Source organism: Epinephelus lanceolatus, chromosome 7 (genome assembly GCF_041903045.1).
Source record: "Epinephelus lanceolatus isolate andai-2023 chromosome 7, ASM4190304v1, whole genome shotgun sequence".
NCBI classification, from domain to species: Eukaryota; Metazoa; Chordata; class Actinopteri; order Perciformes; family Serranidae; genus Epinephelus; species Epinephelus lanceolatus.
The window spans coordinates 18801287-18828923 of record NC_135740.1 but is presented as its reverse complement, the minus strand read 5'-3'; the positions used below and the strand labels follow the sequence as shown (position 1 = coordinate 18828923).

Below are 27637 nucleotides of genomic sequence, written 5' to 3'. Positions count from 1 at the left end.
CAAAGCGTCCTAAGCTGACGTCAGCCCGGTACCGATGAACAACCGGTAGCGTTGAAGGGAGCTGTATGTTAGCCCGTTGTTTGTAGCTTTGTCCGTTTATCCCCCTGTCAAACGTGCAAACATCATGCCTTTCGATGTTAGGAGGTGAGTACGGAGCTTCCGGTTATTTTGGGTGAGCTGTGGAGGGACGGTGGCGGTGTTTGACAGTCTGTGAGCTGTGGATGAATTAACGGTGGGCAAAGCATCGCCTACTAATGAGCGAGTCAAAGTTGAAACAGTGGTGTTTCACATTGGGAATGAATGGGCTGCATTGTCGCAGGGGTGTAGAGTTTGTGTTGAGTCGGTGGAGTGATGCTCAGGTATGCTCACAGAGTTTTTGTGAGGGCTCCTGCCTGCGCATGTGCAGATTTCCACATCCATCCTGATATTTGCAGTACGTGACACTGATTACAGTGACCCCAGGGCATAGTAAAACTCAACAGTCAATACTGTTTTGTCATAGCTGCATTTTACTAAACAAACGTGATGGCCTGATCTAATCTTATTCACACATCAAAAGTCTATAATTCTTCAAACTCACTAACAGAGGCAGTTTTCAGAATCATTGGGTGCCAATAAACAGTCAGAAACAGGTAAGGAACAGTCGGAAATACACCTGACTAACAGAGCTGTTCAGCTAATCTATAGATGGTCTGGCAACAGGCACGGAGCTGACAGTCACACCCACATGGCAGTTGAAACTGTCAATAGAGCGCACCCTAATCAAAATAGAGGACAGGATGTTTGCACTATGTGGTCACTTCATATGTGACGGATACTGTCAGGCTGTCATGGTCACAGGTAGCCCACTTATTCAGTCCGAAAATATGAGTGGAAAGTATTAACTTTATACAATTTAAATAAAAAAGGAAGTTGTAGAGCTGCAACTAACAATTATATTTCCGATTTAATAATATACAGTTTATATCATTAAATCCCTTGGTCTGTAGAGTGCTGCAGGGATGATTTTTTTGTAGGGCAATGCAGAACTTATGTCACCCTGGTTCCCTTGACAAAAAGCAAATTAAATTTTCCACTGGATTTTGGTTTATTGCAAAAAATAATCTCTATGGCAAACACAGTTTTATGATGCTTACACATGTTGTTCAGCAAGATAATCTTCACAAATAAATATTACTTCTATAATTTTTAAAGCGTAAATGCAATCCCCAGAGGTAAAAAGCTAACGTTAGGCTATAAATGAACTACACTACGGTCGCATGACTTAAACGTTGCCATCACAACAAGGCCGTAAAGCCGTGTTTGGTGTAATGACGACCTGTATTCTTAGGGCGCATTCACACCAGGATAGTCCGGGGGACTCGGTTCGATTGGGCGGGGAATGCCAAAAAATTTCACACCTTCACTTGGTTCGGTTCACTTTCACACTGCATTTTGCTTAGAACGTCACGCAGTTACAACAGCTGCTCGTTTGGGGGCGGTATTGCCCGAAATGACCACTGACCAGGAAGAAAAAAAGCATGAGGAAGAAGAAAAAACGGTTCATCAATTGGCCAGGACCAAAGACGGGAAACCATTGTGGGTAGCCACAACCAATTGCGATATATAGTCCTCTGACCATATATCAATTAGCACCTGCACCTCCTCGCTACTCCACATCTGCCCAGGAGACATTTTCCAACTTTTTCTTTTTTTTCTTCTCCCAGTTTGCGCTGTTGGCTTTGTTTTTTCCACCCAAAATGCACTGTGCTCTACGTCACTTCCTCTATTTGGTTTGCTGGATAGTCCGTTTGCATTTCCCACTGTAAGCGAACCGCACCAGGATTCACTTGCAAGTGAACCGAGACCCCCAGTTTTCAAACGGACCAGGGTTCGCTCATTTGGTCCACACCAGTATTCGAATAAGCGTTCACACCACTCCAAACGAACCGAACTATCCGTGGAAGCAGACCAGGGTTCGTTTAAAGCGGACCAAATAGAGCCAGTGTGAATGCGTCCTTATTTAGCCCCTTAGCAACCGTCTTTTTCAAGACACACAAAGGCTTCAAATGTTAAGAGTGGCCTATTTACTGACATATTTTATGTCATAGAATAAAACATGAACATTTCTCAGCTTGTGTTAACCACAGACCTTATTTCAGGCACCTATCTGAAAACTGATTTTTAAAAAAAAAACAAAAAACAAAAAAACACTGACAAGGGAAGTAGGAATGCTAAAATGCAAAATAATTTCTGGGTTTCAGGACTCATTTCCTGGAGCACTCTGTATGTCAAGATGTAGTTAAAAATGCCCGTCACTTCCCACTTCTCAGAACATAAGGGAACATATTCAAGTGTCTTTTTTTGTTTGACCAAAGCTCAGAGATACTCAGTTTACAATAATATGAAAAAGAAAAGCCCCAAATCCTCTCATCTGAGAAGCTTGATCAAGAGAATGTTTGTTTTACTAGTTTGTTGGAAAAAAATGACAGATAATTGATTGATAATCAAAATGGTTGCTGATTATTTGTTTGTTGAGCGACTGTTTAATTAATTGACTTTTAGCTCTATATGATAGATGTCTCCTTAAACAAGGAGCATGTCACATTATTTTCACTGGTAATATCTAGTACCAGTTAATTTGGACCACAATCAGGTAAAAATATTCACTTTACAAGGTGAGACACACTTGTGCCAAAAAAATGTTCTGATAATCAATATTTGATCATTTAAAACATTTTCTCATTCCAACTTCTCCAGAGTGAGGATTCACTGCTTTTCTGTGTTTTATGTAACTGTAAATTTTTGGGGGGGTTTTGGACTGTTTGTCTGATAAAACAAGCTATTTGTAGTAGTTACCTTGGTAACGGCTGATGAAAGTGATCGTCACTTGCAGCCCTGGATAACACATGAGCTGTCTGTCAGAGTAATCACAGTTGCGCTCGTCCGCCTCACAGACCACAGCTGTGTTGTACAGATAATTTACCAACACACAGGATCTGACGTAACTCTCGTTTGCACTACAACACTATGACCCATGCATGAGGGTTGTGTGAGAGCAGGTGTGTCATAGGGTCATCACATGGTCATGTCCTGTTTGGATGGGTCATTGACTCGATGCCTTGATCACACAACAACTACATTACAACAGGTGGAAGTTGCTCACTTGACCAACTAACTACACGTTTCCAGGTTTCACCCTTTTAGAAATACTGTGGGGTTAGTCACCAGGGTGAGAGTGTGTAACGTCATCGATTACCGTAGGTTTCACCATACGCTAGGGTAGCATGTATTCCCAGAATGCTGGGTTGCTTAAGTACATCAAAATTAAATTTATTGAATGTCAGAGGATTACAGCTGGTCTTCTATTTCGGGTTGTCAACAAGTCCTGGTGAAAGATCGAAACCAGCACTGTGTAACTTTCATAACTGCCTGACCTCTGTCAGTGTCACCCCGAGGTCATTGGTGTACACTAGGGTTGTAATTCTTGAAGAAATAGCTCTCAATTATAGTTTCATTGTTAAAGAAGACATAGTCATTTCCTTGGGGTTGATATTGAGACACAAATCCAATCTTTGCCCGCCGAATTCTGACGACAACTCTGGAGATATAAGAAAAAGTTGTAATCTTAAATTAATATTGTCGATCACATTGCAAGCAAAAAAACAGACATTTTGCTCTGTTGATAACGCATTTGTTCTGGACTATTTTCAGCTGCGGATTAATACACATTTGGTGTTTTAGGACATCTTTACAGCAGCAGAGTTGTTGTGAACATATTTCAGGCTTTAGGTACTTGTCGCAATATTTGTTAGTTTGATTAGTTTGATTCTTAGTTTTTGAGTGTTAATGGGATTTGTTGCCCAAAAAAGGAAATATAGAACATCGCTGACCTTATCCTTTAAAATGTACTTAAAATATTTGAAGTCGTACTGCTACTCAAATGTCTGTCTGTCAAAACAACGTAAAACCTAGGCTATAGGAGGCCCACTTAAATGAACTTTGTATCGGTTTTCTGCCCCCTGTCCTTGTACTATCACAATATATGAGTTTTAAATTGAGAGCCAAGACGTTTATTTAAAATAAAAAAAAAGGTCAGATCATATCCAAGTCAGCACTCTGTCTCAATTTGATTATGAAATATAATCTTTTTTCTTTGTTGATATCTTTAATTTATGTATTATTATTACTATTCTGACACAGTTACTGATTTAAACTGCTCAAATTATCCCCCACTCAGAAAGAGTTTTCTTCACATCCCGTCTTTAAATGCTCATTTATTTTTACTTGTACTAATGTACTAACTCGTATACTAATACAAAACATGTAGGCCTGTTAGACATAGGCTAATTGTTTTGAAAGGCTCCAAATGGTGTTTCAGCAGTAATATAGATCAGCTCCTAAAGATAAGGATAACCTGATTCAGAATGACTCAACAGCAGCCTCTCTGAATGAATGAGTGAATAACTGAAAGGCTTTTATCCTCAAGTTTAATGACCTTAACATTATGTCATATATTGACACAGGCAGGTTCGGTTTGGGCTAACCTGGTGATGTCGTGTGTTTGCTTCTTGGTTGATTAAATCATGGTGACTTAAGCAAGGATGCTCAGTGTCAATAGATGTCATATCTCTTTATCTTGACAGTGATGGGTGACTATGTGCTGTTTGATACTTGACGTACACTTGAGGCAGATGAATGAATAGCGACCTACGTAGAGAAAGGCGTAGGTGCATTTGCTGCTCGCGGCTTGTGATGTGAGATGATCATATGCGAGGAGAGAAATTAATCATAAACATCCGTTGTGCAGGTTTACTTAGCAAAAAGGATGAACCACTAGCTTACCATGACTCATTGCGAGATATGGTTTATTTAGTGAGGGCCCTTCCTTGAAAAGAGGCCCTGTGGTGTCAACAGAGAGATGCTGCTGGTACACCATGTTCTCACTAATAACAAAACATCTGCGCCCCTTTTTTACAGAAGAATGAGCAGTAGGAAGTGACAGAGGGAGATGTGTTGACTGTAATTCAGGAAATTACAAACGTCAGTGGTAGCCCGAGAGGTGAACTCTCAAGAGTCAACATTAGTATTCATGAATACAAAGTGTTCTGAGCAGAGGTAATTAAGTGAAGCTGAGTTCTCATCAAGCTCAAGTGAGTGTATCAGATGTGTAGTTCAAGTATTTAAGTATATTACATTTAAATCAGCACATTTAAAATGATGTACGACAATGCTTTAAAGACAAACACTACTTTGCTTTATGATATATTTTGAATGCTGCCTTATTATCACATGTAAGTTTAATTAAACAAAAGTATATAGATGTTATAAAAAGTATTTTCACCTGCAGCAATATCTTTACTGTACTTTTAGAAATTCAGTCATATGTTATTTTAAATGAGACCGAAGCACAGCGTCTCTGGGTAGTGACCGAAAGAATGAGATCTCCGATACTAGTGGTGGAAATGAGTTTCCTTCATGGGATGGCTGGGCTCAGCCTTAGAGATAGGGTAAGGAGCTCAGACGTCTGGAGGGAGCTCAGAGTGGGGCCGCTGCTCCTTTCCGTCGAAAGAGTTCAGTTGAGGTGGTTCGGCATCAGATCAGGATGCCTCCTGGGTGCCTCCTGTTAGAGGTGTTTGGGCATGTCCCACTGGTACGAGGCCCTGGGGTAGACCAAGAACACACTGGAAGGATTACATATCTTGGGAACGCCTGGGAACACCTTGGGGACCCCCAGGAGCAGCTGGAAAGCGTTGCTGAGGAGAGAGATGTCTGGGGTGCTTTGCTTGGCCTGCTGCCCCAGCAACCCGGCCTCGGATAAGCGGATCAAAATGGTTGGATGGATGAAGTGTAGTGTGTTAAAGCTAAATAAAAAACGAATCATTACATTTTTAAAGTACTTCATATTCTGTCATTTAAATGTTATTTCCAAACAAACAAATAATAATATATGCTTAGAAGTAGTGCAGGTGATTCACATTTTCCCAGATTTGCATAATGTAGGCTATTTGTAATACGGGATGAGAATCACCAGAGGCCCCACTATGCAATATTATCATGATACTTATATATACATATTTATATAGTTATATATACATAAGTATTATTGTGATTTAAAATGTTTTTATGATATGCTGAAATAAGAGTATTGTGATTTATTACTGTTTTTTAATCACAAATTATGTCCTCAAAAGAAAACTTTGTCAACATCCATTTTATCTAATAATTAAACATTCAGTCATTTTTATTGCAGGAAAATCTGTCTAGTGGACTGAAAAAGCATTAATTTTTATCATTCTAGTAGGCTACCAAAAGTTGAATTTGTATACTGATCCCTAACTAACTGATACTTAGCGTCCTTGATGATACAATATTGTCATGCAAAATATGATGTATGGAATTTTTTCCTCCACCCTTATTTGTAATACAACACACAGTTAGCTTTGTCAGATTTCTTACTTATAAACATTGGACCTCATGCAGCAAAATTCTATTAAATTTCTCTTAACTTTTCTCTAAATTTTCTGTTAAGAGAAAAATAAGAGATGTCAACTTTAGACGCAATGGACATTCTTAACCACCCAAATCCACTCTTCCCCTGGTGTGTTCAAGGATGGCTGATTGTTTGTTAGCGCAGGTTACATCCCCTTAACACTCTATAAGGGCAGGTGTTCTGCCGTGTGCGAATACTCAGGCACATGCACCAAGAACTGGAGACGTGCCACCAAAAAAAGGCTGGAGGAAGAAGGACTTCAGCGGCTGTAAAATCGTCGTAACAGTAAATAAACTTAGACAAAGTAAATGTTATTTTCCAGAGCGTCATTAATAGTCTTACAGGAAATTCAAAAACCCTGCGATGACAAAACATCTGTGATGCTGTAAACACTGTGTCGACAGAGGAACAAAGCAGCTAAGAGCAGTATGTCAGCCAGTCAGAAGCTGAATGTACGCAATAACATCCAAGGGTTTTATAGTCTTAATTGGGATCAAGGGACCAATTGTATATCTGTAGCCCATAAATGTAATAAGCCAATCATCATAATTACTCTAAAACATATAATTATCTAAATTTGATCATATGATATTCCTGCAATTTTTGATGTTCGTCAAATTTAAAACATGTTTCCTTGTGTTTGACAAACTATTATTGGACTGTGAAAACAAGATGTTTTTTTTTCTTATCTTGATAAGAGTGCTCTCGCCCACTTATGAAAATTTTATGTTACGTCAGAGGACAGCAAATACAAGAAAACACTGGTGAAATTTGTTTGTATATCACTTCCTGAGGCCCAGTGTATCATATCAATATCAAGATAGCGCTGTGATGTCATTCTGTTATTTTTGTCCTTATCTCCGACCCCCCAACATCGAGCGTAACTCAGACCTTGTGTCCTGTGTCCAGATATGTCCACACTGTCGGTGGACAGATGTAGCCTACAGTAACATCCATTGGAGACTATTTAAAGTAGCATCAGTTTCCATCTCTCGTCTCGAGTGACCAGACAACTGAGATTTTGTTTCCTCGTTCATGTTCAAGTTTAGCGGTGGGAAACTGTGACTGCTAAAAATAAGTGGTTGTGGTCCCACAGCAAGAGGTGAGGATCTCTCTAACTATTAATAACCTGGTCTCGGGTGTAGACTTCGAAACTCTGTTTCAAAGGCAAATCAACTGCCCTCAGCTGTTGGGTAAAAACATTTACGATTTTAAATGTACAAACAACTATTTTAAGATGGCTTGTTTTTGTGTGATATAATATAACCAAGATGTATTTATGTGCTATGAAAACAATATAAAGTCTATTTTAATTTCAGTAGAATTTAAAAAGAGCTCACGTGTACCAGTAACCCAAAATGAATATGCATGTGTAGGCTATCCGTTACATATTTAAAATGTATTAAACACTGTGTCATTAGTAATAATTTGTGACAATATAAAGTATTCTAGCTTGATATCATATATATAATTATTTGTACATATTGTGTATGTAGTCAATTTTGGTGGTCTCTCTAAGATCTGTCTACACACGGTTCTCTATATGGAGGTAGCTAAGCTGGTGGCTAGCAGCTAACGGTGCTAGCAGCTAACGGTGCTAACAGCGTGAACAGTGCTAATAACAGCAACAGTTGACCACGCTAACAGTGTTAACCTCTGGGGAACTGGAGGGTGTTACACTTCCACGACCATGCTGCCCCGATATCAGCAGTAACAAATGTATGAGCACAGTGACAAGCGGCGGTGATTAGCTAGCTAGTGGGATACACTCACAGGGAATCAAATGCATTAATATGCACACACGGCTGGACCATGTACCACAACAAACCACAGAGGACCTTACATTACAAGACACACAGATGTCGCGTGACTTTATTCTCTGCTCATTACGCCATTAATCCACTTTATCTTTACATAGCACATAGTTGTTTGATACTATATCAAAAGCTCATTTAAAGCTTTTTAAACTAACTGAACTGAAAAGGTTTCCTTAATGGAAATCCACCACAATTGAGTATTTTAATGTTATTTCCATGGGCTAGGAAAGTTTAATCAACATTTGTGAACATGAGGTACTCTCTCAAAGCCAGAGACCAGAGAAGTAAAGCCTCTTTCACACTGCACAAAAACCCACTAAACGCGCTAACATCCGGATTTTTAATGCAATGGTAAAGGTTTTAATCGGCATTTACACTCAGCATTGCTGGGAACACAACATCCAGGTGAACATGCTAATTTTAGCTTCTTTACCCGCAAGATGTAATGACAAGTCATCACAAAATACCTCCCGTCTCCACCTAGACAGTGCTCAAACATTGATCCAAATTAGTTTGCACTAAGTTTAAAAGAAAGAAAGAAAGACTGAATAAGTAAGAGATAAATGAAAACAATTAACCACAGTAAAGTTTTCACTGGCCTTCATGCTCCTTTCTGCTGTCTACCTGTTCTCCTGCCTGTCTGTAACATTGAACGTGACTCTCCAAAACACCCCCCCACACACACAGAAAAGCATACTCGTCTACTGCAGAGCCATGAAAGGAGTCTAAAGCCTATTTCTAGCAGGTTTACTGGTGTTTAAAAAAAAACTCACCACACACACTAACTGGTGGAAAAGGGGTATAAGTCTCTAACTTGTGATGTCATCAAGTAAAGTCTGGAGCTGCTCCATAGACGATGAGTGGACCCACAGAATGAGCTTTATTCTGTTGTAGTGTTCTCAGCTCTGAAACAGAAAATGTACCCATATACTCAGAAGGTTCCCCTGGGTGCTCTCAGTGTCATCTGTAACATATTTCCCAAGTCATTGTCTGTGGAGTAGCTCCAGACTTTGTACTTGATGACATCACAAATCTGAGTTTTAGCACTCTAGCTTTTGGATTTGGGTTGTTCATGTTGACCGATTTCTTCGGACTGTCTTAGATCATGGGAATAATATGTACGAATTTTAGAAATGGGTGTAGTTCCCCTTTAACAACACAGGTCATGTACTTTCATCACAGGTGAACCCACAGAGGAGCATGTAATCCTCTGAAAGACGGAATTCCTCAAAACTAGACTTTCAAGGTTTTCACATGACAGTGGCGTATTATATCGCAGAGCTCCACCTGTCTGGTGGCCTCAGAAGGTCAGCGCTGTGGCTGGGTGGAGAGGAACGTGAGGACAGAATCTCTCTGCGCACTAAAGCTTAACATTCAGGAAGTGTGTTACACTAGAAGTTATTCTGATCCTGATACAGAGCGACCCCTCCCTGCCCAGCCCCTCTCTGTGCTGCCTGTCCTATATATCCTGCCAGGCCTGCTATAAACACACAGTGATCTAATACTAATGGGACATGGGCGCAGGAAGTTATAGATGGATGTGGATCAGAGGAAGAGATGGAGGGAAGCTGGCTGAGGCGTTTAGGATCCAGTTTTTTTTTTTTGTTTTTTTTTTTGTGCGGCAGATAAAAACAAAGCTGAGCCAAAACAAGAGAAGCAGCAGGGTCGGGGCTGGACAGGACAGGAAGCCCTCCCTCCTACTTCCTCCTCCGCCCTGCATTGCATCAGCTGTGGTTATTTCACCGACAGCTCTCGGTGCAAGAGATGTGAACAGATGTGTTTTGGAAGGAGATGAGGAAGGGGGAGTAAGTGTGAGAGTGGGGATGAGAAGAGGGAGTGGGTGGGGTTTGTCAGCGATGGAGTTTGGGGTCGAAAATGTTTCACTGCCCAAAAAGGACATGCGCAAGAACTCATGAACCTAAATAGTTTTGGTGTTGAGTAGCAGATTTTTTTTTCCTCACCTTCTCAGCTCCCCAAATAGGCAACAAGAGTATTTCGTAAGAGAGTTGATTGTGTCAGGGTGCGATGGTCCTCCTCCGCCTCTGATTCACTGATTGAAGCATAATCTGAAAATATCTAAGTCGATACGAAAATGTCAAGTTAAAGATTCAGATGAGAATAAATTTACTGCGTGTTTCTGTCAGACTGAATCCTTCACTGCGAGTGGTACTGTATGTAATTGTATGGTAACTTACACTCTCTGCCAAAAGGATCAAACCGTATAATTTGAAGTTATGTTTATGATCCCAGTGTGTGTCTTTTCACTGGTGTGTGTGTTTGTTTGCGTTGGCTTTGTGTTTTCCTGTGTACATGCTGAGTGTCAGAGACCTTTGTTGGGGTCAGGTCAAAATTACAGAGCACACATTCAGAGGAAGAGGTGTAACCCTGTAAAAAGTGTGTGTGTGTGTGTGTGTGTTGCAGCCGGCTGTCTGGACCTGTTGTGTGTAATGGCGTTGGTCCAGAGCTAACATTCCACCTCTCTTCTGTAATATCGCAAAGCCTTATGGGTACAGAATGTGCTTCTTTTCTCAGCAGTGTTTACATTTTCTTTTTTCTCACTCCCCCTTTCCCTTTTCTTCCTCTCTCTCCTCAGATTCGATATTTACAGGAAAGTGCCAAAAGATCTCACCCAGCCCACATACACAGGAGCTTTCAGTGAGTCGTCCTTCACACACACACACAACGGGCCAAAATTTATGAGCTTCTATTTTTGGTTGTTTTTTATTTGGATATTTTGGTCAGTCGAGTTTTAGCTGACTCTTTGTCCTCATATGTATGTGTGTAAAGATGAATATAATTGAGTTTGTTGCAGTAACTTTCCATTTCCCATTCAGTCACAAACTTAAAATATCCTTATTTGCTTTCTTGATGAAAGTTGATAAGATTGATGTCTGTACGTAAAATATGACTGCTGGTTTAGCTTAGCACAAAGACTGAAAACAGCTAGCAGAGTTCTGTTTGAAGGTACCAGAATTCACGTACAGCAATTTATAACAAATTTAAACCAAATCAAATGACAAATTGCACTTGAGTTTATGTGCGTATTAAACAACCAAGATGTAATTTGTTAAATAGGGCATTAGAGGTGCTGGTGGTTGGTTTTTGTTTGGACTGTGCTACGCTTAGCGAAGTGGCTGTTAGCTCTAGCTTCATATTAAAACCACAACTTTTTACACTTCTGTTTTTGTATGGTGAAAACTAACTAACTAACTAACTAACTAAGATAAATATGAGCTTTAGAGGTATTGGTATGCTGATTTTATTACTTTTGGACAGAGCTTTGCCAGCTGTTTCCCTCCTGTTTCTAGTTTTTATGCTAACTGGCTTTAGCTTCATATTTAGCATACAGACATCAGAGTGGGGTCGTCTGGGTCGTCCTGCACTAAAATGATCAACATTACCTCCTTAGTTACCGTATACTGAAATTTACGGAAGAAATAGAAGATGTCTGGTGGCTGTGATTGATTGTTCCTCATCATATCATATGGTCAGGTTACAGCTGTCATGCTTGTGCACCATGATGGCATTGCTCTCCCTTTTTAGTGCGCCTTCTGCTGTTTGAAAAATCTGACATATGTACCGGGCTTTAGTCTTAAATGGTACTCATAGCAACATCCCCCTTAGTATCATGAAGGTAAGGTGATTTATTTTTCTTAAAGTGAAAAATACAGCCAGTAACTTTCATCCAAATAATAGGATTTATTTATGATGTCATATATCACACGTCATGCTGTCTAAACTGCCAGCTCTTAAATAGCAATAACTAATGACATTGTAATCCAAGCTGGGATGAAGAGGTGCTATTAGCATACCTATGGAGTTTAAGGGAGGTGATGTATTGGGGAACAGTTTAGGCAGGGAGAGATGACAGCTGTAAGTCAAGTACCTACCTGCCCGAGCGCAGTACTACGTCCTGATGGAGTCATCCGGCATGGGGGCAGTACTTGTTTTAGCACAAACTACTATGGTAAGAATGTTAATGATCATACTCTGCCATCACCTGAGGCACCTGAGAAGTCATCAGTGGAAATCTGGATGCTTTTCCTGTCAGGTCATGTGCTTTCCTACTTGTCATCAATAAGTCATTGTGTAACCAGGGAAGTGTATTGATTATTCACCACTTGATTAAACGCAAAAGACCTGATGACACATTTTTGGCTCCACTGTCATTTACTAGTATTGGTTATTCATTGGTCAGCTGATGACATAGTAGAACAAAATGTTAAACCAAAACCAAAGTGATGACAGAATGGCTAAGCAGCGCTGTCATCGAGTAGTGAGCCGTTTTTAACAGATTATAAACAACCTTCCTGGATGACAGGGAAGAGAATGGATTTGCTAAACATATACGCACAGTTTCCACCCATGAGGAAGTGGATGGAAGTTCTTCCTGTGCGCAGTGAACACCCTTTCCTGTCTCCATCCACTGTCTAGGGGTGAGGGCATTGGGTTGATTTTTAAATGACTGTTATTGCTTCACCCGCAGCGGGTCAGCTCACATTCTGTATGTGTTGTTCAGAGGCACCCAGAAACAGACTCCCCCTCTTCACAAAAGGCCAAATATTTGACCCCGTCTGCTTTTGTTGTTCTGTTTTAGGGCCACATTCCTTTGAGTTCAATTTTTACGGTATTTACTGTGGAAAATAACTCTGTTTTGGCCTCAGTGGTTTCCGGAGATGTACTAGCTTTAAACATAATATATCAATCTGCTGTTTGACTTATTTTCTGTCATCATATGTCACATGTGTCCCGATATGTTTGTCTTGCCTGTGCTGATAGAAAATTCTCATTTTTATGTGCCGTGTGGGAGAAAACAAGCCTTGGGCAGGACAAAAATACTTGGCACATCTGATTACGGAAATGCAGCGCTAGTTTCAGATGTCACCGACTGATTCATGGTGTTATTGTATCCGATTCTTTGTGTCACAGCTCTGAGAAAAAGAGCTTCCTCTCTGAAAGAATGAACCAACTTTTGAACCCATTTCAAATCATGTGTGAGCACTGGAAAAGGATGAGCTTGAGTTTAAGTGAAAGAGCACTCATATGAGGTCTTTGTAAATCACTTGGTTTGTCAGTATTTCCATTGCGGGGCTGTTAAAATTTAAAACAGTAGCATCCCATTACGCTGATCTTTAGTAATCCACTTCCAGTATTGTGGCCTTTGATGCCTGGCAAGAATTACTGTACAAGCCTTTTAATGAACCTGAATTGATGACCTATGTGTCATAGCGACACTCCCTTTTGTTTGTTGGTTAAACATTACCTTATGTAAAGCCTCCACCAACCACAAGTTCGGCCCTGCTAACCACAAGGTCATGTGACTGTGACATCCTTGGATACTGTTGCCACGTAAACACACCTCACCTGCTGAGTGAGAGCTTTCTGACGAGGATCTCACCATACCAGATAGACCGCAGTTGCGCAGACACAGATCAGTTCCTTCCATATTTATCTTAGTAAACACATGACGACGTTTTATGTGACCCTTTGACTGATTAGTTTGACACATGAAATGAAAGAGAAACCCTGGGTGCTTCACCTTTTTAAGCTCACACTTTATTTAGGCTCAGACTGAACAAAAATACATATTATTAAAGGTTAATATTCCTAATTTGGTTTCTGTCTCGCTTTTAGCGGGACTCTTAAAGGGACAGTTCACCCTAAAATCAAAGATACATATATTTCCTCTTACCTGTAGAGCTGTTTATCAACCTAGATTCTTTGGGTGTAAGTTGTCGAGAATTGGAGATACCGGCTGTAGAGATGTCTGCCTTTTCTTTAATATAATGGAACTAGATGGCACTCAACTTGTGGTGTTTAAAGTGCCAAAAACATACATTTGAAAAATTCAACATGAATGTCTCTTTCCAGAAATCATGACCTGGTTACTCAAGATAATCCACAGACCTCGTTGTGAGCAGTTTCATGTAGGAACTACTTTCTCTCTACTGAACTACACCCACCAACTGTATCACTGCACACCAAAGAAGCGTGCATCTACTGCTAGCTCACCTGGCAGCACTGAGCTAGCTAACGTTACAGCTCAGCTGAGGAGGACGCCATTGATGTTTACATCTCATGCTGTCACAAGATGTCTGATCCATAAATAGGTGCACTTTTTCATCTACATGGTGATTCAGATGGTGGGTGTAGTTAGCTAAACAGAAAATAGTTCCTACATGAAACTGCCCACAACAAGATCTGTGGATTATCTTGAGTAACCTAGTCATGATTTCTGTAAAGAGACATTACTGTTGAGTTTTTTAAATGTATGTTTTTGGCACTTTGAGCACCACAAGCCGGGGGCCAACTAGTCCCATTATATTTGAGAGAAGGCAGACATGTCTTCGTCCAATATCTCCAACACTCTGCAACTCACACTAAAACACTATAGCCTGATAAATAGCACTACAGGTAAGAGGTAAAATATGAATTTTGATTTTGGGGTGAACCGTCCCTTTAAAGCTCCTTTGTAGGAGCCATTTTTGGTCTTAGTGATTTGTGAGTTTGTCTTAAAAAAAAAAACTATAAAGAGCTGTTTGTATGACTTGCATAGCATGAGCTCACCTCTCAAAGCAGATATGCTGTAATCATGGCTGCCTGTTGTGCTGGTATTTAATGTGTAATTAGTGTAGGAGGGTCTTTAAAAACCTGCGTAATGGCAGGCTTAACACCGCCAGTAAAACAGCTATTTAGGGAAAAAAATTTTATGGCTGCTGTGATTTCGTTAATGCCAATACCTTAGGTCAGCTGTCCCTAATGGCTGGAACAGCCCGGCTCATTTGGTTTGCATCATCCCTTGAAATGCCGGCGTAATTTGAGATTAATGTGAAGTAAATGCCATACGTAAAATCAACGGGAACTAACTTTCTTTCTCTCTGCCCACAGTTTCCATTCTCTGCTGTGTCTTCATACTCTTCTTGTTCCTGTCTGAGCTGACGGGATTCATAGCCACAGAAATGTAGGTATCACAGCATCAGATCTCAGAATGAGGGTGTAATATCCTGCGGCGGAGAACACACTAATCCCGAGGACAGCTCCTTTGTTGCCACACGGGCACAGAACCTGCTGTCTGAAATATCAAAGACGGGGAGTTAATCATGAATGTCAGTGCCCTCATTATGATGTTTTCAGCTTGGCCCGTGTTGCAACCAATGAATGGAGTCAGTTTTCTCACAGGAAATTGGCTTTGTGCATGCGTCAGCCGCTTGGTGATGTGATGTGTAATAAGGGAGGGCTCGGCGAGGGGAGGGGGTGTAAAAGGAAGGAAATTACACTAACAGAGATACACAAATGCCTTTTCCTTGCAAATTGGCAGAAGATGAATCCTTGACTGTTAAAGTGGTGTGTGTGTTGGAGGAGAAAGGAGTGTTTTTTAATACTCAAATTGACTTTTTCTTTCCTCTCATTAAAAGTTTGGTTCGAGCTTATATAACCGTTTTTTCTCTTCTCTGTCCATCGCAGTGTAAATGAACTGTATGTGGATGATCCTGATAAAGACAGTGGTGGGAAGATAGAAGTGAGTTTAAACATCAGTTTGCCACACTTACACTGTGATTGTGAGTATTTACATCATATATACACATATGCAACTCTACGCTATTTCTTTGCATTACCCTTGTGTGTTTTCCTTTTCTCTATGGCCTCCTTTTTTACAGTTGTGTTTTTCTTCTTTATCAGACACTATCACACCTACCACACCCTATCATTTAACACAGCACACAGGCGAAAGATAAATGATGCCCTAGATAAAGACGCAGACACATAATGGTTTGTTTATGCGACTGTGTTGTGCTATGCTCCTACATAACACTAGCTTTTAGGCCCGTGTCACCTCTGTTTGATCTCGTGCTGCCACAAAACCGTAATCTGAGTCTGAGTTGCCTCTCTTGGCTCGTCTGCAGTGCTTCGATGTCGGAGCAGTGGGCAGGATGGAGAGCAGTCACTGGTTATTTGCTCCCCATGACTCCCCTCAGAAACTATGCCCAATGACACACACACACACTGGCGAGGCCGGGGCAGCGCAGAAAGCCCACATTCGTTCGATTCAAGCGATATCCAAAAATGGCAACGCTAATAAATGCTTGTGTGAAAAATGAAGTCCAGATTTCTGCGAGAGAGGCTTTGGCATGCAGACACACAGCTGTCGGCCATGTGTTTAGAGGAGCGCACTCATGGCGTGCCTAAACAAAGGCCGTCTCGTGCCATTTCCAATTAAAGCCCTCTGTGATTGTATGTATGGTGGTTCTGTTTATTTGCAGATTTTTTTTCATGCAGAAATGTGGGGCCCTCTTAAATACCAGCTCAAACACGTTGGTGTGACCACACTGCAGCTGCATGTAATGAGTAGAAATGTTCCTCAGCCGTCCTCTCAGTGAGTTAATGTTGTACATCAGTTTATTTTCCAGGCCTCCAAACAGGTTGTCATCCATTACAAACTTACTGTGAGGGATAAATCATTTTCATGGAAAGCTTGCATTTCCATCCTTTTCACTGTTTATCTGCTGTGCTGCGCTGTTCCACATTTAAACACCGTCTGACTCCGCTGACCTTTACAGGTTGCCAGGTCTTGATTTGTGACCTCACGGAAAAGCAGAACCGCGTGTAATGACCTTATAATAATCCCTCCCCATCCACCCCTCGATCCACTTCACATGAACACACTTTCCTAAATGTCTTAAAAAGGAGAAACGACCGGCTCGGACAGACTCACAGCGGCAGACCTAAATTGTGTTTATGCACTGTATTTTGAGATCTGGACGGACGAAGATGTCTTGAATGTCAAAGGTCAGACAGACGGCTTGTGGAGGTTTTTAGCACATGTCCAGCAGACGTCCCTCTCTGCGCTGCTAGCCAACACACGGTGCAGGCAGGCTCTGAAAATAGGCCACTGCCAGTGTGCCAACACACAGCGGCCTGCAGGAGGGGGGTCAGTGAAGTCTAGATGGAAAATCACAGACAGGCAGGAGGATTGGTGGTCTGTTTGGACTTTGTGTGTTTACTCTGTGGGTCACTCTGCAGAATTTCTCTCTTTCTCCTTCTCTTCCACTGTCAATGAAAAAGTGCATGTTGGGTTATTTGACTGTGAAAATGAGTTGTTTATTATCATTATCAACCATTTCTTTGATTAACCATGAAACATTTAGTCTATAAGGAGTCTGAAAAATCTGGAAAAGTGCCTGTGATGTCTTCACATAACTCATTTTGTCTAAAACTAAACTATTTTTTAATTTGTAATGATGTTTATTTTGTCATTAATTTATAATTTGTGTAGTCAGAGTTTGGAACCAGCAGAGAAAACTGTATAATATTCTGTCCTGTTCATTATATATTTTAATTCTCTCCCATGTCTTTTTGTCTCTTCAGTGGTGGGTTTGGACATCCAGGATGAGATGGGCCGCCACGAGGTCGGTCACATAGACAACTCCATGAAGGTTCCTCTCAACCAGGGCGATGGTTGTCGCTTTGAGGGAGAGTTCACCATCAACAAAGTAAGACCTCACCACGGAGTAGAGTTGGGGAAAAGAATAACTCACACACACACTAGCCGCGTTTCCTTAAACTGATTTATGTGCACATTTTGAAATCAGTTAGAAAAGCTGTATTGGAACAGCAAAATTTGTTAGCTCTTCTTCACTTGAGGTAGTTTTTGCATTTGTCAAAAAAGAGTTGATGTAATTAATGGAATATGGAAACGCCTTTGTTGAGGAAGTTATTATGTAGCAAACATTAAACCTGCCTATACAGTACAGGCCAAAAGTTTGGACACACCTTCTCATTCAATGCGTTTTCTTTATTTTCATGACTATTTACATTGTAGATTCTCACTGAAGGCATCAAAACTATGAATGAACACATGTGAAGCTATGTACTTAACAAAAAAAGGTCAAATAACTGAAAACATGTTTTATATTCTAGTTTCTTCAAAATAGCCACCCTTTGCTCTGATTACTGCTTTGCACACTCTTGGCATTCTCTCCATGAGCTTCAAGAGGTAGTCACCTGAAATGGTTTCCACTTCACAGGTGTGCCTTATCAGGGTTAATTAGTGGAATTTCTTGCTTTATCAATGGGGTTGGGACCATCAGTTGTGTTGTGCAGAAGTCAGGTTAATACACAGCCGACAGCCCTAGAACAACTGTTAAGAGGAGACTGCGCCAATCAGGCCTTCATGGTCAAATAGCTGCTAGGAAACCACTGCTAAGGAGAGGCAACAAGCAGAAGAGATTTGTTTGGGCCAAGAAACACAAGGAATGGACATTAGACCAGTGGAAATCTGTGCTTTGGTCTGATGAGTCCAAATTTGAGATCTTTGGTTCCAACCGCTGTGTCTTTGTGAGACGCAGAAAAGGTGAACGGATGGATTCCACATGCCTGGTTCCCACTCTGAAGCATGGAGGAGGAGGTGTGATGGTGTGGGGGTGTTTTGCTGGTGACACTGTTGGGGATTTATTCAAAATTGAAGGCACACTGAACCAGCATGGCTACCACAGCATCCTGCAGCGACATGCCATCCCATCCGGTTTGCGTTTAGTTGGACGATCATTTATTTTTCAACAGGACAATGACCCCAAACACACCTCCAGGCTGTGTAAGGGCTATTTGACCAAGAAGGAGAGTGATGGAGTGCTGCGGCAGATGACCTGGCCTCCACAGTCACCGGACCTGAACCCAATCCAGATGGTTTGGGGTGAGCTGGACCGCAGAGTGAAGGCAAAGGGGCCAGCAAGTGCTAAACACCTCTGGGAACTCCTTCAAGACTGTTGGAAAACCATTTCAGGTGACTACCTCTTGAAGCTCATGGAGAGAATGCCAAGAGTGTGCAAAGCAGTAATCAGAGCAAAGGGTGGCTATTTTGAAGAAACTAGAACATAAAACATGTTTTCAGTTATTTCACCTTTTTTGTTAAGTACATAACTCCACATGTGTTCATTCATAGTTTTGATGCCTTCAGTGAGAATCTACAATGTAAATAGTCATGAAAATAAAGAAAACGCATTGAATGAGAAGGTGTGTCCAAACTTTTGGCCTGTACTGTATATGGGATCAGACAGACGGTAGAGTGGACGCAAGCTGGGTGGTAAAATTAGGTGAGGCCGGCAGAGAGTACTGGCAACAGTAACGGTAGATGGCATTGCTGTTAAAGTTGAAATATTTTAACTCTGTGCCGTCCTCTGCGACAGAATTTACCACCAGATGTTATGTAGCTTCTTCACATAAAGCAAAAACACAGACGAACTAGACAGTTACTGGACATTACAAGAAATATTACATAAAATGATAAACAAAAAATTATTTTATTTAACAGATTTTATTTCCTTCTCCTCATGCATGTTTTGTTTTACCGTCCTGCCATTCTGTTGGAGTTGTTAAAGGTGTTGTCTGTCTGCCGTCTACCGTCTGCTGTTTGCGCGATTCCATGTGAATGTAGCATAAGCATATCTTTCTCCTAGGAGCGTTTCTACTAGTCCCCCCCTCCTGGGCAGAGATTGGGTGGTAGTAATCCTTACTATGACCTCTTTGCCCTAATCACATCCGACCTTGACGCATCAACTTAATGAGTACAAGCCAATCCCAGCACAGTGGGGCAGGACTAGGCGAAACACTTTTTGGGAAAAAGTTGTGCAACACTTCACTCACATCCTGGATATTCCCATAACGGCAAATTTAATCTTCTTCTCCAGACAGCATGAAACATGGCTAATACTAGCTGACATGAAAGCACAATTTTAACTTTTCTCTCGTAGATCTGTTAGATGGCCAAGGAGGTTTGTTTTGATTCCAACTGGCAACCTCTACTTCTGCTCTTTTTACAGGCAGATTGCAGCCATGCATAAAGCATAGCCTACACCACCAACTGTGCAAAGCTAAGCCTAGACTGATAGCAAAAAACTAGTTTATGGAAACCCATCTAATTTGCATTTCTCTTTTGTGACATTTGCTTAAAATTAGTTTGTAATAATTGAATGGAAACACGACTACTATATGAGTTTTATATAGCTGGCCCCCCTCAGAGAAAAGCACAGGTCTGCGTTTTCTGTGCCCAGTAATTAAATTATGATGGATTGGGTAAGAGGCCTGATATTCTTGCGGGTCTATATGTTGTTTATTTGTCTTGGACACGAGGCCCCTGTCTGAGACGGAGGAGGCCGACGTGCTTCCTCCTCCAGTCTAAATTGAGTTATGTTAAATGGAAGAGCTCTGGGACCAGCTTCAGTTACATCTGCAGCCGGGGCCCTGGGAAGCCCCGTTTGTCCCACCACCATCTTGTGCGTCAGTCTTTCCAGTCCATTTAAAAATGATTAACCCAGCAGTTGTACATTTAACACTCTTGCTCGTGGAATATTTGGAAATATGTGAAACGTGTTAAAGTGGATTTTTCTTCCGGAGGCAAGGACCATTTAGTTTCCAACCAAGTGTGGGTGTATTGAGACTTGGTCATTAGTTAACTAAATGTGTTGCAGGTGCTCACACAAACTAATCTAGCTCTTTGTGTGTGTGTGTGTGTGTGTCTTTAGGTACCAGGAAACTTCCACGTGTCCACGCACAGCGCTACAGCGCAGCCCCAAAACCCCGACATGACCCACACCATCCACAAGCTGGCCTTCGGAGAAAAGCTCCAGGTGAGGACACGCACTTAAACACACCCAGCAAAAAATAGATGCAGATGAGATGTACAGTATCAAGGCTGAACACAGATCTCTTTTCTCTCCTTTGTCACGCAGGTACAGAAAGTACAAGGAGCCTTCAATGCGTTAGGAGGGGCTGACAGGCTGTCATCTAATCGTACGTATCCACGCTGCACATGTACTCATCATAGCCACTGTGTGACATTTATGTAAGGTATGGGATGATGCAATGAAATGAGACACCTAGCGGACGTCTATTAAATCCGAAGTGGAAACACAGCTGACACTGCATCTCACGTGGAAAGGCTCCAGCCACTTGCGTCATGATCAAAACTATATCCATTTTTGGACACTTTTTTTTTTTCATTTGAAATAACTTTGTTCCTCTTGCAGCTCTGGCCTCGCACGACTACATACTGAAGATTGTTCCGACAGTGTACGAAGACCTCTCAGGCAGACAGAGGTTCTCCTACCAGTACACAGTAGCAAACAAGGTGCTGACTTCCTCCTGTTGTCCCTCTTTTTTCCCTTTCCCCTCTCACCTGTTAGACCCCCTGTGTCATATGTTTTTTTTGCACATGTCAAGGCAGCAGCGTGACCATCCCAACATATGGTCAGAGCATGTATCGCCGCGTTAACTTGTGCACTCACCCGGAAGTGAAAGCTCACCCCTAGTGACTAGAAACGCTCCCCAGATGTCAACAAACCATAAGCACACTTCCAAGAAGCGTGTTGACTGACAGCTGGGTTTTGGAGTTTGGGGTCATAACAGTGCAGCTCAGCTGTGAATGGAGGAGGATGAGGGCCTGAGCAGAATATTCCGAAATCTCACTGCCAGAGCATAAATAAGTGTCCAGCTGAGGCATGCATCAGCCCTCTGAGTGTGTTGTGGTGAATGAGGATGCTTTTTTGCAGTAAACTCACTGATCGCAAAAACCCACAAAACTTTGTAGCCTCCTCCCGCTTACTTAACCAGTTGTATTCAGCGAAGATTCATTTTCAGTGAATCATTCATGACTTTTGAGTGACTTTATCCGAAACCAATTGTGTAGTGACTCACAGGCACCACTGCCACCACGAGAGATAAGAATGAAAAAACAGATTGCTCTACATTCATCTCTAAACATAATGAGATTAACAGCCTTGGTGTTTATTAAATCGATTTCTCTCGCCAGACACAGCTCCAAAACTCATTAAAGTTTGTTACACATTTCCTTTCTTTCTTCTTTCTTAACCCACACAGGAGTATGTCGCTTACAGCCACACCGGCAGGATCATCCCGGCCATCTGGTTCCGATACGACCTCAGTCCAATCACAGTGAAGTACACAGAGAGGAGACAGCCCTTCTACCGCTTCATCACAACAGTGAGTGAATTTCCCTCGGGGCCTTGCCGGAACAGAAAAATCTCTGGACTAAAGCTCTCGAATAAAATCAATTTAGTTTGATTCAAGGTCTTGTAGAGGTCTGAAATATAGTGAAAACTTTAAACAAGTTACAATAACTGATTTTTTGTCACTTGGGGGCACATTAACAAGCTGTGAACATGACACTGACATTATTTTCACCCTTTAAGTCGATACGGTGAACAGATTCCGTGCAAAGTCGGTGCGCTTGCCGTGTTTACAGTCCATGCAGTCACAAATTTATGGGCTCCACTTAGATGTCCACATAGGGCTCGATGTGGACTGTCACAGACATGGGCAGATGATGCCATTTACGTCACAAGGACCAAAGTGGACCGTCAAGGCCACATGGATGCGAAAGTATAAATTGGCCTTTACATTAGCATTCATTTCAAATTTGCTGTTTCAGTCCACTTGCAGAATCTAAGTCCAATATTTATCCTCTATTAGTTCTGGTTTGGTCTCTTTTAACACTTGAGGGGACATATAGTCACATTAAAGCAGGAGTATCAAACATACGGTCAGGGGCCACAACCGGCCCACTAGATGACTTTTCACACCTTATGTTGGTGCACATGTAAAGGCTTAGAGGTTTCAGGAGCAATTTAAACAGTGAGTAGGTACTTAGGGCGCATTCATACCAGGATAGTCCAGGGGACTTGGTTCAATTGGTCGGGGAATGCTGAAGAAATTTCACACCTTCATTTGGTTTGGTTCACTTTCACACTGCACTTTTTAAAGAGGACCAAACCGCCTGGACAACGTCACGCAGTTACAACAGCTGCTCGTTTGGGGGCGGTATTACCTGAAATGACCACTGACCAGGAAGAAAAAAAGCATGAGGCATGAAGCATTTCGGCCCGGACCGAAAACGGAAATCCATCCCCTTCAGCCAGCTTGGTCACCACAAAAACACCAAACACCAAAGTGCACTGAGCTCTACGTCACTTCCTCTCTTTGGTTCACTTCTCTCTTTGGTTCGCCGGATAGTCCGTTTGCCTTTCCCACTGTAAGCAGAACCGCACCAGGGTTCATTTGCAAGTGAACCGAGACCCCCAGTTTTCAAGCGGACCAGGGTTCGTGTGTTTGGTCCCACCAGTGTTGGAATGAGTGTTCACACCACTCCAAGTGAACTGAACTATCTGTGGAAGTGGACCACGGTTCGTGTAAAGCGGACCAAATAGCACCAGTGTGAATGCGTCCTTAATGTAAAATGCTGCCTCAGAGGCTCTTCCACCCTAACCAGAATACAGCTCTCTGACATAACAATAAATACCTAAAGTGGTCATATTTAAAGATATTAAACATTGCTAAACATATTGTCAACCAGCAGCTTCAGTACAAAAGAACCTGTATCAGAATTCTGTCTTAAAAGTATATGGGTGGAGCCCTGCTGCTGAGGCACTGACAAAACATCAGACTGTAAATGGTTTGTAAGGCAGGGGATGATCTCACCTGCTTCTTCAACACCTTCCACTTGAGTGGAAAATTATGAAGAACATGCACATGTAATGAAAGTGAGTAGTAGACTGACTGAATGTGGAAAAATTGAGACATATTAATGGTAATAAAATAATGAGCATTACATGAAAATCATTACTGATGAACCCAAGGGGAATTATCATCTGACTCTGATGTTCCCCTCAGTTCTAATTAGCTTTTTAGCTGCTGTCAGCTAATTGTTAGCACTAGCTGGTGAACATAGTGCAACATTTAGCAGGGAAAAACAGTTATTTTGCCCTCAGGAGTTGGTGGAGATCAAAATCAAGATAAAAGGAGAGTGACTTGTGTGACCAGAAACACCACTGTAGGTAAATGCTAATTCTTTGACGTGTTTGCTGGATGTGTTAAAAGCAATTGTTACCTAATACATTCGATTTGAAATCTTTGTAAGCTAATGACATGTCAGTGTTGTGTTTACAGTTTGTTGCAGTGTTTCTGAAAAATCTGTTAATACAGGTTAAATGTAAAACCAAACATTTCATAATAAGAAATTAAAATGGACACACAAAATATAAATGCAAGACTTTTGTTTTTGGTCCCTTTTGTCACAAGTTGACATTAAATATCCAAGACTTTTTTATGCACTCAATAGAAACCTTTCTCTCAAATCACAAAATTTGTTTAAATCTGTGTCAGTGAGCATTTTGCCAATGTAATCCATCCTCCTGACAGGTGTCATATCAACATGCTGGTTAAACAGCATGATTGAAACACAGGCCTGCCTTGGGATGGTCAAAATAGAAGGCCACTCTAAAACGTGCAGTTTTCAGCACAATGCCACAGATGTCGCAAGTTCGGAGGCAACGTGCTGTTGACATGCTGACTGCAGGAATTTGCCGCTGCCTGTGAACTAAATGTTCTATTCACAACAGTGAGCCGTGTCCAATGTTGTTTCTGAGAATTTGGCTGTTTAATATTATGTATTTATATTTCTGCTCAGTGTGTGGGACTATGACTGTAGGTTTGCACTTTTTGCGTTTGCTTTCATGATTTTAGGTTTCTTTTTTGTCTCATAAGAAGTCTGAACTTTACAGAAAATGATTGGCATTTTGGAAAATATGCTCCCTTTTTTCTGAGAGTTGGATGAGAATATTAATACTGATATTGATATGGTGAATATGAACAGTCTGCAACCTGCCATCTTAGCTTAGCATACTGGAAACGGGGAAACTATTAGCGTAGCTCTGTACAAAGATAACAAAGTACACCTATGAGCTTTTTAAAAATATATATATTTTTATTTCTTTTTCCTCCTGAATTCCTCATCCTTTTCCCTGCCTCCTCTCCCCACCTGACCTTGTCAGCTGAGGAATTTTGGCTAAGCCCATACCTTCTCATCAGGAAGTTTTCCTCCTGACTGATAATGCAGTCAGGATTAAATTGGCTGCCAGGCTGATGAGTTACACCCTTATTTGTCTTTCAAGTTGTTTAGGTTTATCATGACTTAAGGCATGGGGGTAGGATATGACTGTGTTCATCATGTGATTATGAGTCATGGCTCAAGATTGTGAGTCAAGCTGCAGCACAGCTCTTTGCTCTTTGCTCTTTGCAGCTCTTTTCACACTGACTCTCCAGAATGTGCTGGAATCCAGCAAAGAGCTGGATTCCAGCACATTCTGGAGAGTCAGTGTGATGTATTGTTTTGATAGATTGTGATTAGAAGCAGCTGACATTGGATCATTAATATATAACCATAGAAGACTGACAATGACTTGTTCTCTGCAGATCTGTGCCATCGTCGGCGGGACGTTCACAGTCGCAGGAATCATTGACTCCTGTATATTCACCGCTTCAGAGGCCTGGAAGAAGATCCAGATAGGGAAGATGTCATGAGGACTGCTCCCCGCTCCTCCCTACATCTTATTTATAAGTGCAAAGTTGCTAGCCTGTTAGCTAAATCCAATCCTGCTCGAACCCACTTCCTTTTGTATCAGCGCGACCAATGAAGTGGCTCCAGCACTCGATTTAACTACCAGGCTACATGGCTGCGTCTCAGTTACTTAAGTTCCTCTCAGGCCCCATCTGCTCTGGTGACGTGTGGACGCCGACTATCACATGTCGGCTTTCTCCGTCTTCAGTGTCAGGGGAGGAGAGGAAAGGAGAGGAGAGGGAAGCTCTTTTGTTACTGCGGAGATGAAGTACTGTGTGTCAGGGTTCAACCAGTATGGGTACTTGAAGGCTGCGTCTGATTGTGTTAGAATGAAGTAAAAAAACAAACAAAACAAAGCTGATATTTGTGATGAAAGTCAAATATTTTAAATTTGGTGTAAACACTTTGTGACACTAATCTCCACAAATATTCAATCATAGGGAAGTTTTCAAGTTACGAGACATGATTGTTTAAATGAATTAAAAAAAGGATCATTTTAACCAGTCCAACCAGTATATCGGTCTAACCGTACTGTTTACTCAGTTCCGCAAAATGAAAATGATCATTTGAAGGAAGTGTTTATAAGCCTGTGCTGTTTAAAAGGCTGGACTGATATTTGTAGACGTAATTCACTCTGTCCATAAAACTACAATTTGCATCATGTGATGTTATTTTTACAGCCTGTCTCATTTTATCTTCAGTATTCAAACTGTGTGCCTTTAGTTTGACTCGTCCACCATAACAGGGTTATCATCAGATGTTCCAGTGGCTGCCACTAAAACCAGTTCATTGCAAATTATGACTCAGTGCAGATTCACCTTTTAGAGTTTTCTTTTTCCAACACATTCATCATTGTTTCCCTTGAAATCAGTGTATACCAAATACTTCATCAATGCTGTTAAAGATTCTACTTTTGACTTTTTCCATCCCATTTGATTTGTTGAGAAAAACTATAATGAATGTCTTGTTTTTTTTTCTAAGAGATCAGTTGATTACGGTAGTTTGTTTGTTTTTTACACGGTAAGTGAACATGTTTACTTTTTTAATTTCTATGAAGTTTTAAAATTGTAAAGATTTGCTTTTATAAGGAGAGAACTTGTAGACCAACATGTTTTTCCCTCTTTGGTCATTTCTTTTCTTTCTTTTATACTGTTATCTGACAGACCTCTCTGATCCAGGACGGTGATAATCACAAGCCTTCAGAAACTGGTCTTTCTACTGTTGAGGTCATTCACTTCCTGTTCCGTCTCAAATTACTCTGTAATGCTATGTGTTCCTCCAGTAAAGGTACCATAGAAATCATGTCTTCTGGTCTCTGTACACTCTTGACAAAAACGGTGCTTAACAGTGTTCAAAAACAGTTCTTTGGCTCATAGACATGGGGGAACCTGTCTTTTAAAGGTGCTGTACAGTGCCTTTGTCTAATAGGCTATATAGAACCATTAAAGGTGCCATATAGCTCTGTTGTTTTTAAATTTCTGACCCCAGGGGCCCTTGAATGATGTCAGAAAATGCCATGGACGAGTCAATATGTGTCTAAATTACACTGTTACTTAAAATATGAATGATTTTAAATGATTTCTTTTTAAATGTTGGCTTAAATATATAGAATCCTGTACGAAATGCTCACTGACTTCCGTGCACATGGGAACAAAAAGGCTGAGAGCCACTGATTTAATGTGTTATCCTCTGGAAATACACCTTTCTTAGGCTGTTGTAATGTAGTGTTTTTATTCTGTCCCCAGTAAATAGAATTAAACTAAACTGAAGAGCCAATAGAGAACCTCTAAAGAACCACAAATGGTTCTCTACTGGTTCTTCAGTTTAGTTTACTGGGGACAGAACCAGTAGAGAACCTCCTAAGAACCATACAGGGGCTTAAAAAGTTCTTTGCATGGCAATGGTGTAGTGCTGTGACGTTTGCAAACGAGGCGAGTCTCT

The 27637-nt window shown here is 41.2% G+C and overlaps 1 protein-coding gene across 1 annotated transcript; it reads left to right on the top strand.

The window, feature by feature from the left end:
• Nucleotides 1–26052, top strand: ergic1 (endoplasmic reticulum-golgi intermediate compartment 1). Its single transcript, XM_033632419.2, has 10 exons — nucleotides 1–144; nucleotides 10883–10944; nucleotides 15178–15250; nucleotides 15754–15848; nucleotides 17656–17780; nucleotides 20808–20912; nucleotides 21015–21075; nucleotides 21312–21412; nucleotides 22162–22284; nucleotides 25552–26052. The coding sequence occupies exons 1-10, from the start codon at nucleotides 125–127 to the stop codon at nucleotides 25657–25659; spliced, it is 873 nt and encodes a 290-aa protein (XP_033488310.1). The 5' UTR covers nucleotides 1–124; the 3' UTR covers nucleotides 25660–26052.
• Nucleotides 26053–27637: the final 1585 nt, after the last annotated feature.

Coding starts and splice junctions, on each gene's coding strand:
- ergic1 (XM_033632419.2), top strand. CDS start 125: ATGCCTTTCGATGTTAGGAG. Junction 145..10,882: donor ATGCCTTTCGATGTTAGGAG/GTGAGTACGGAG, acceptor CTCTCTCCTCAG/ATTCGATATTTACAGGAAAG. Junction 21,413..22,161: donor AGTACACAGTAGCAAACAAG/GTGCTGACTTCC, acceptor TAACCCACACAG/GAGTATGTCGCTTACAGCCA.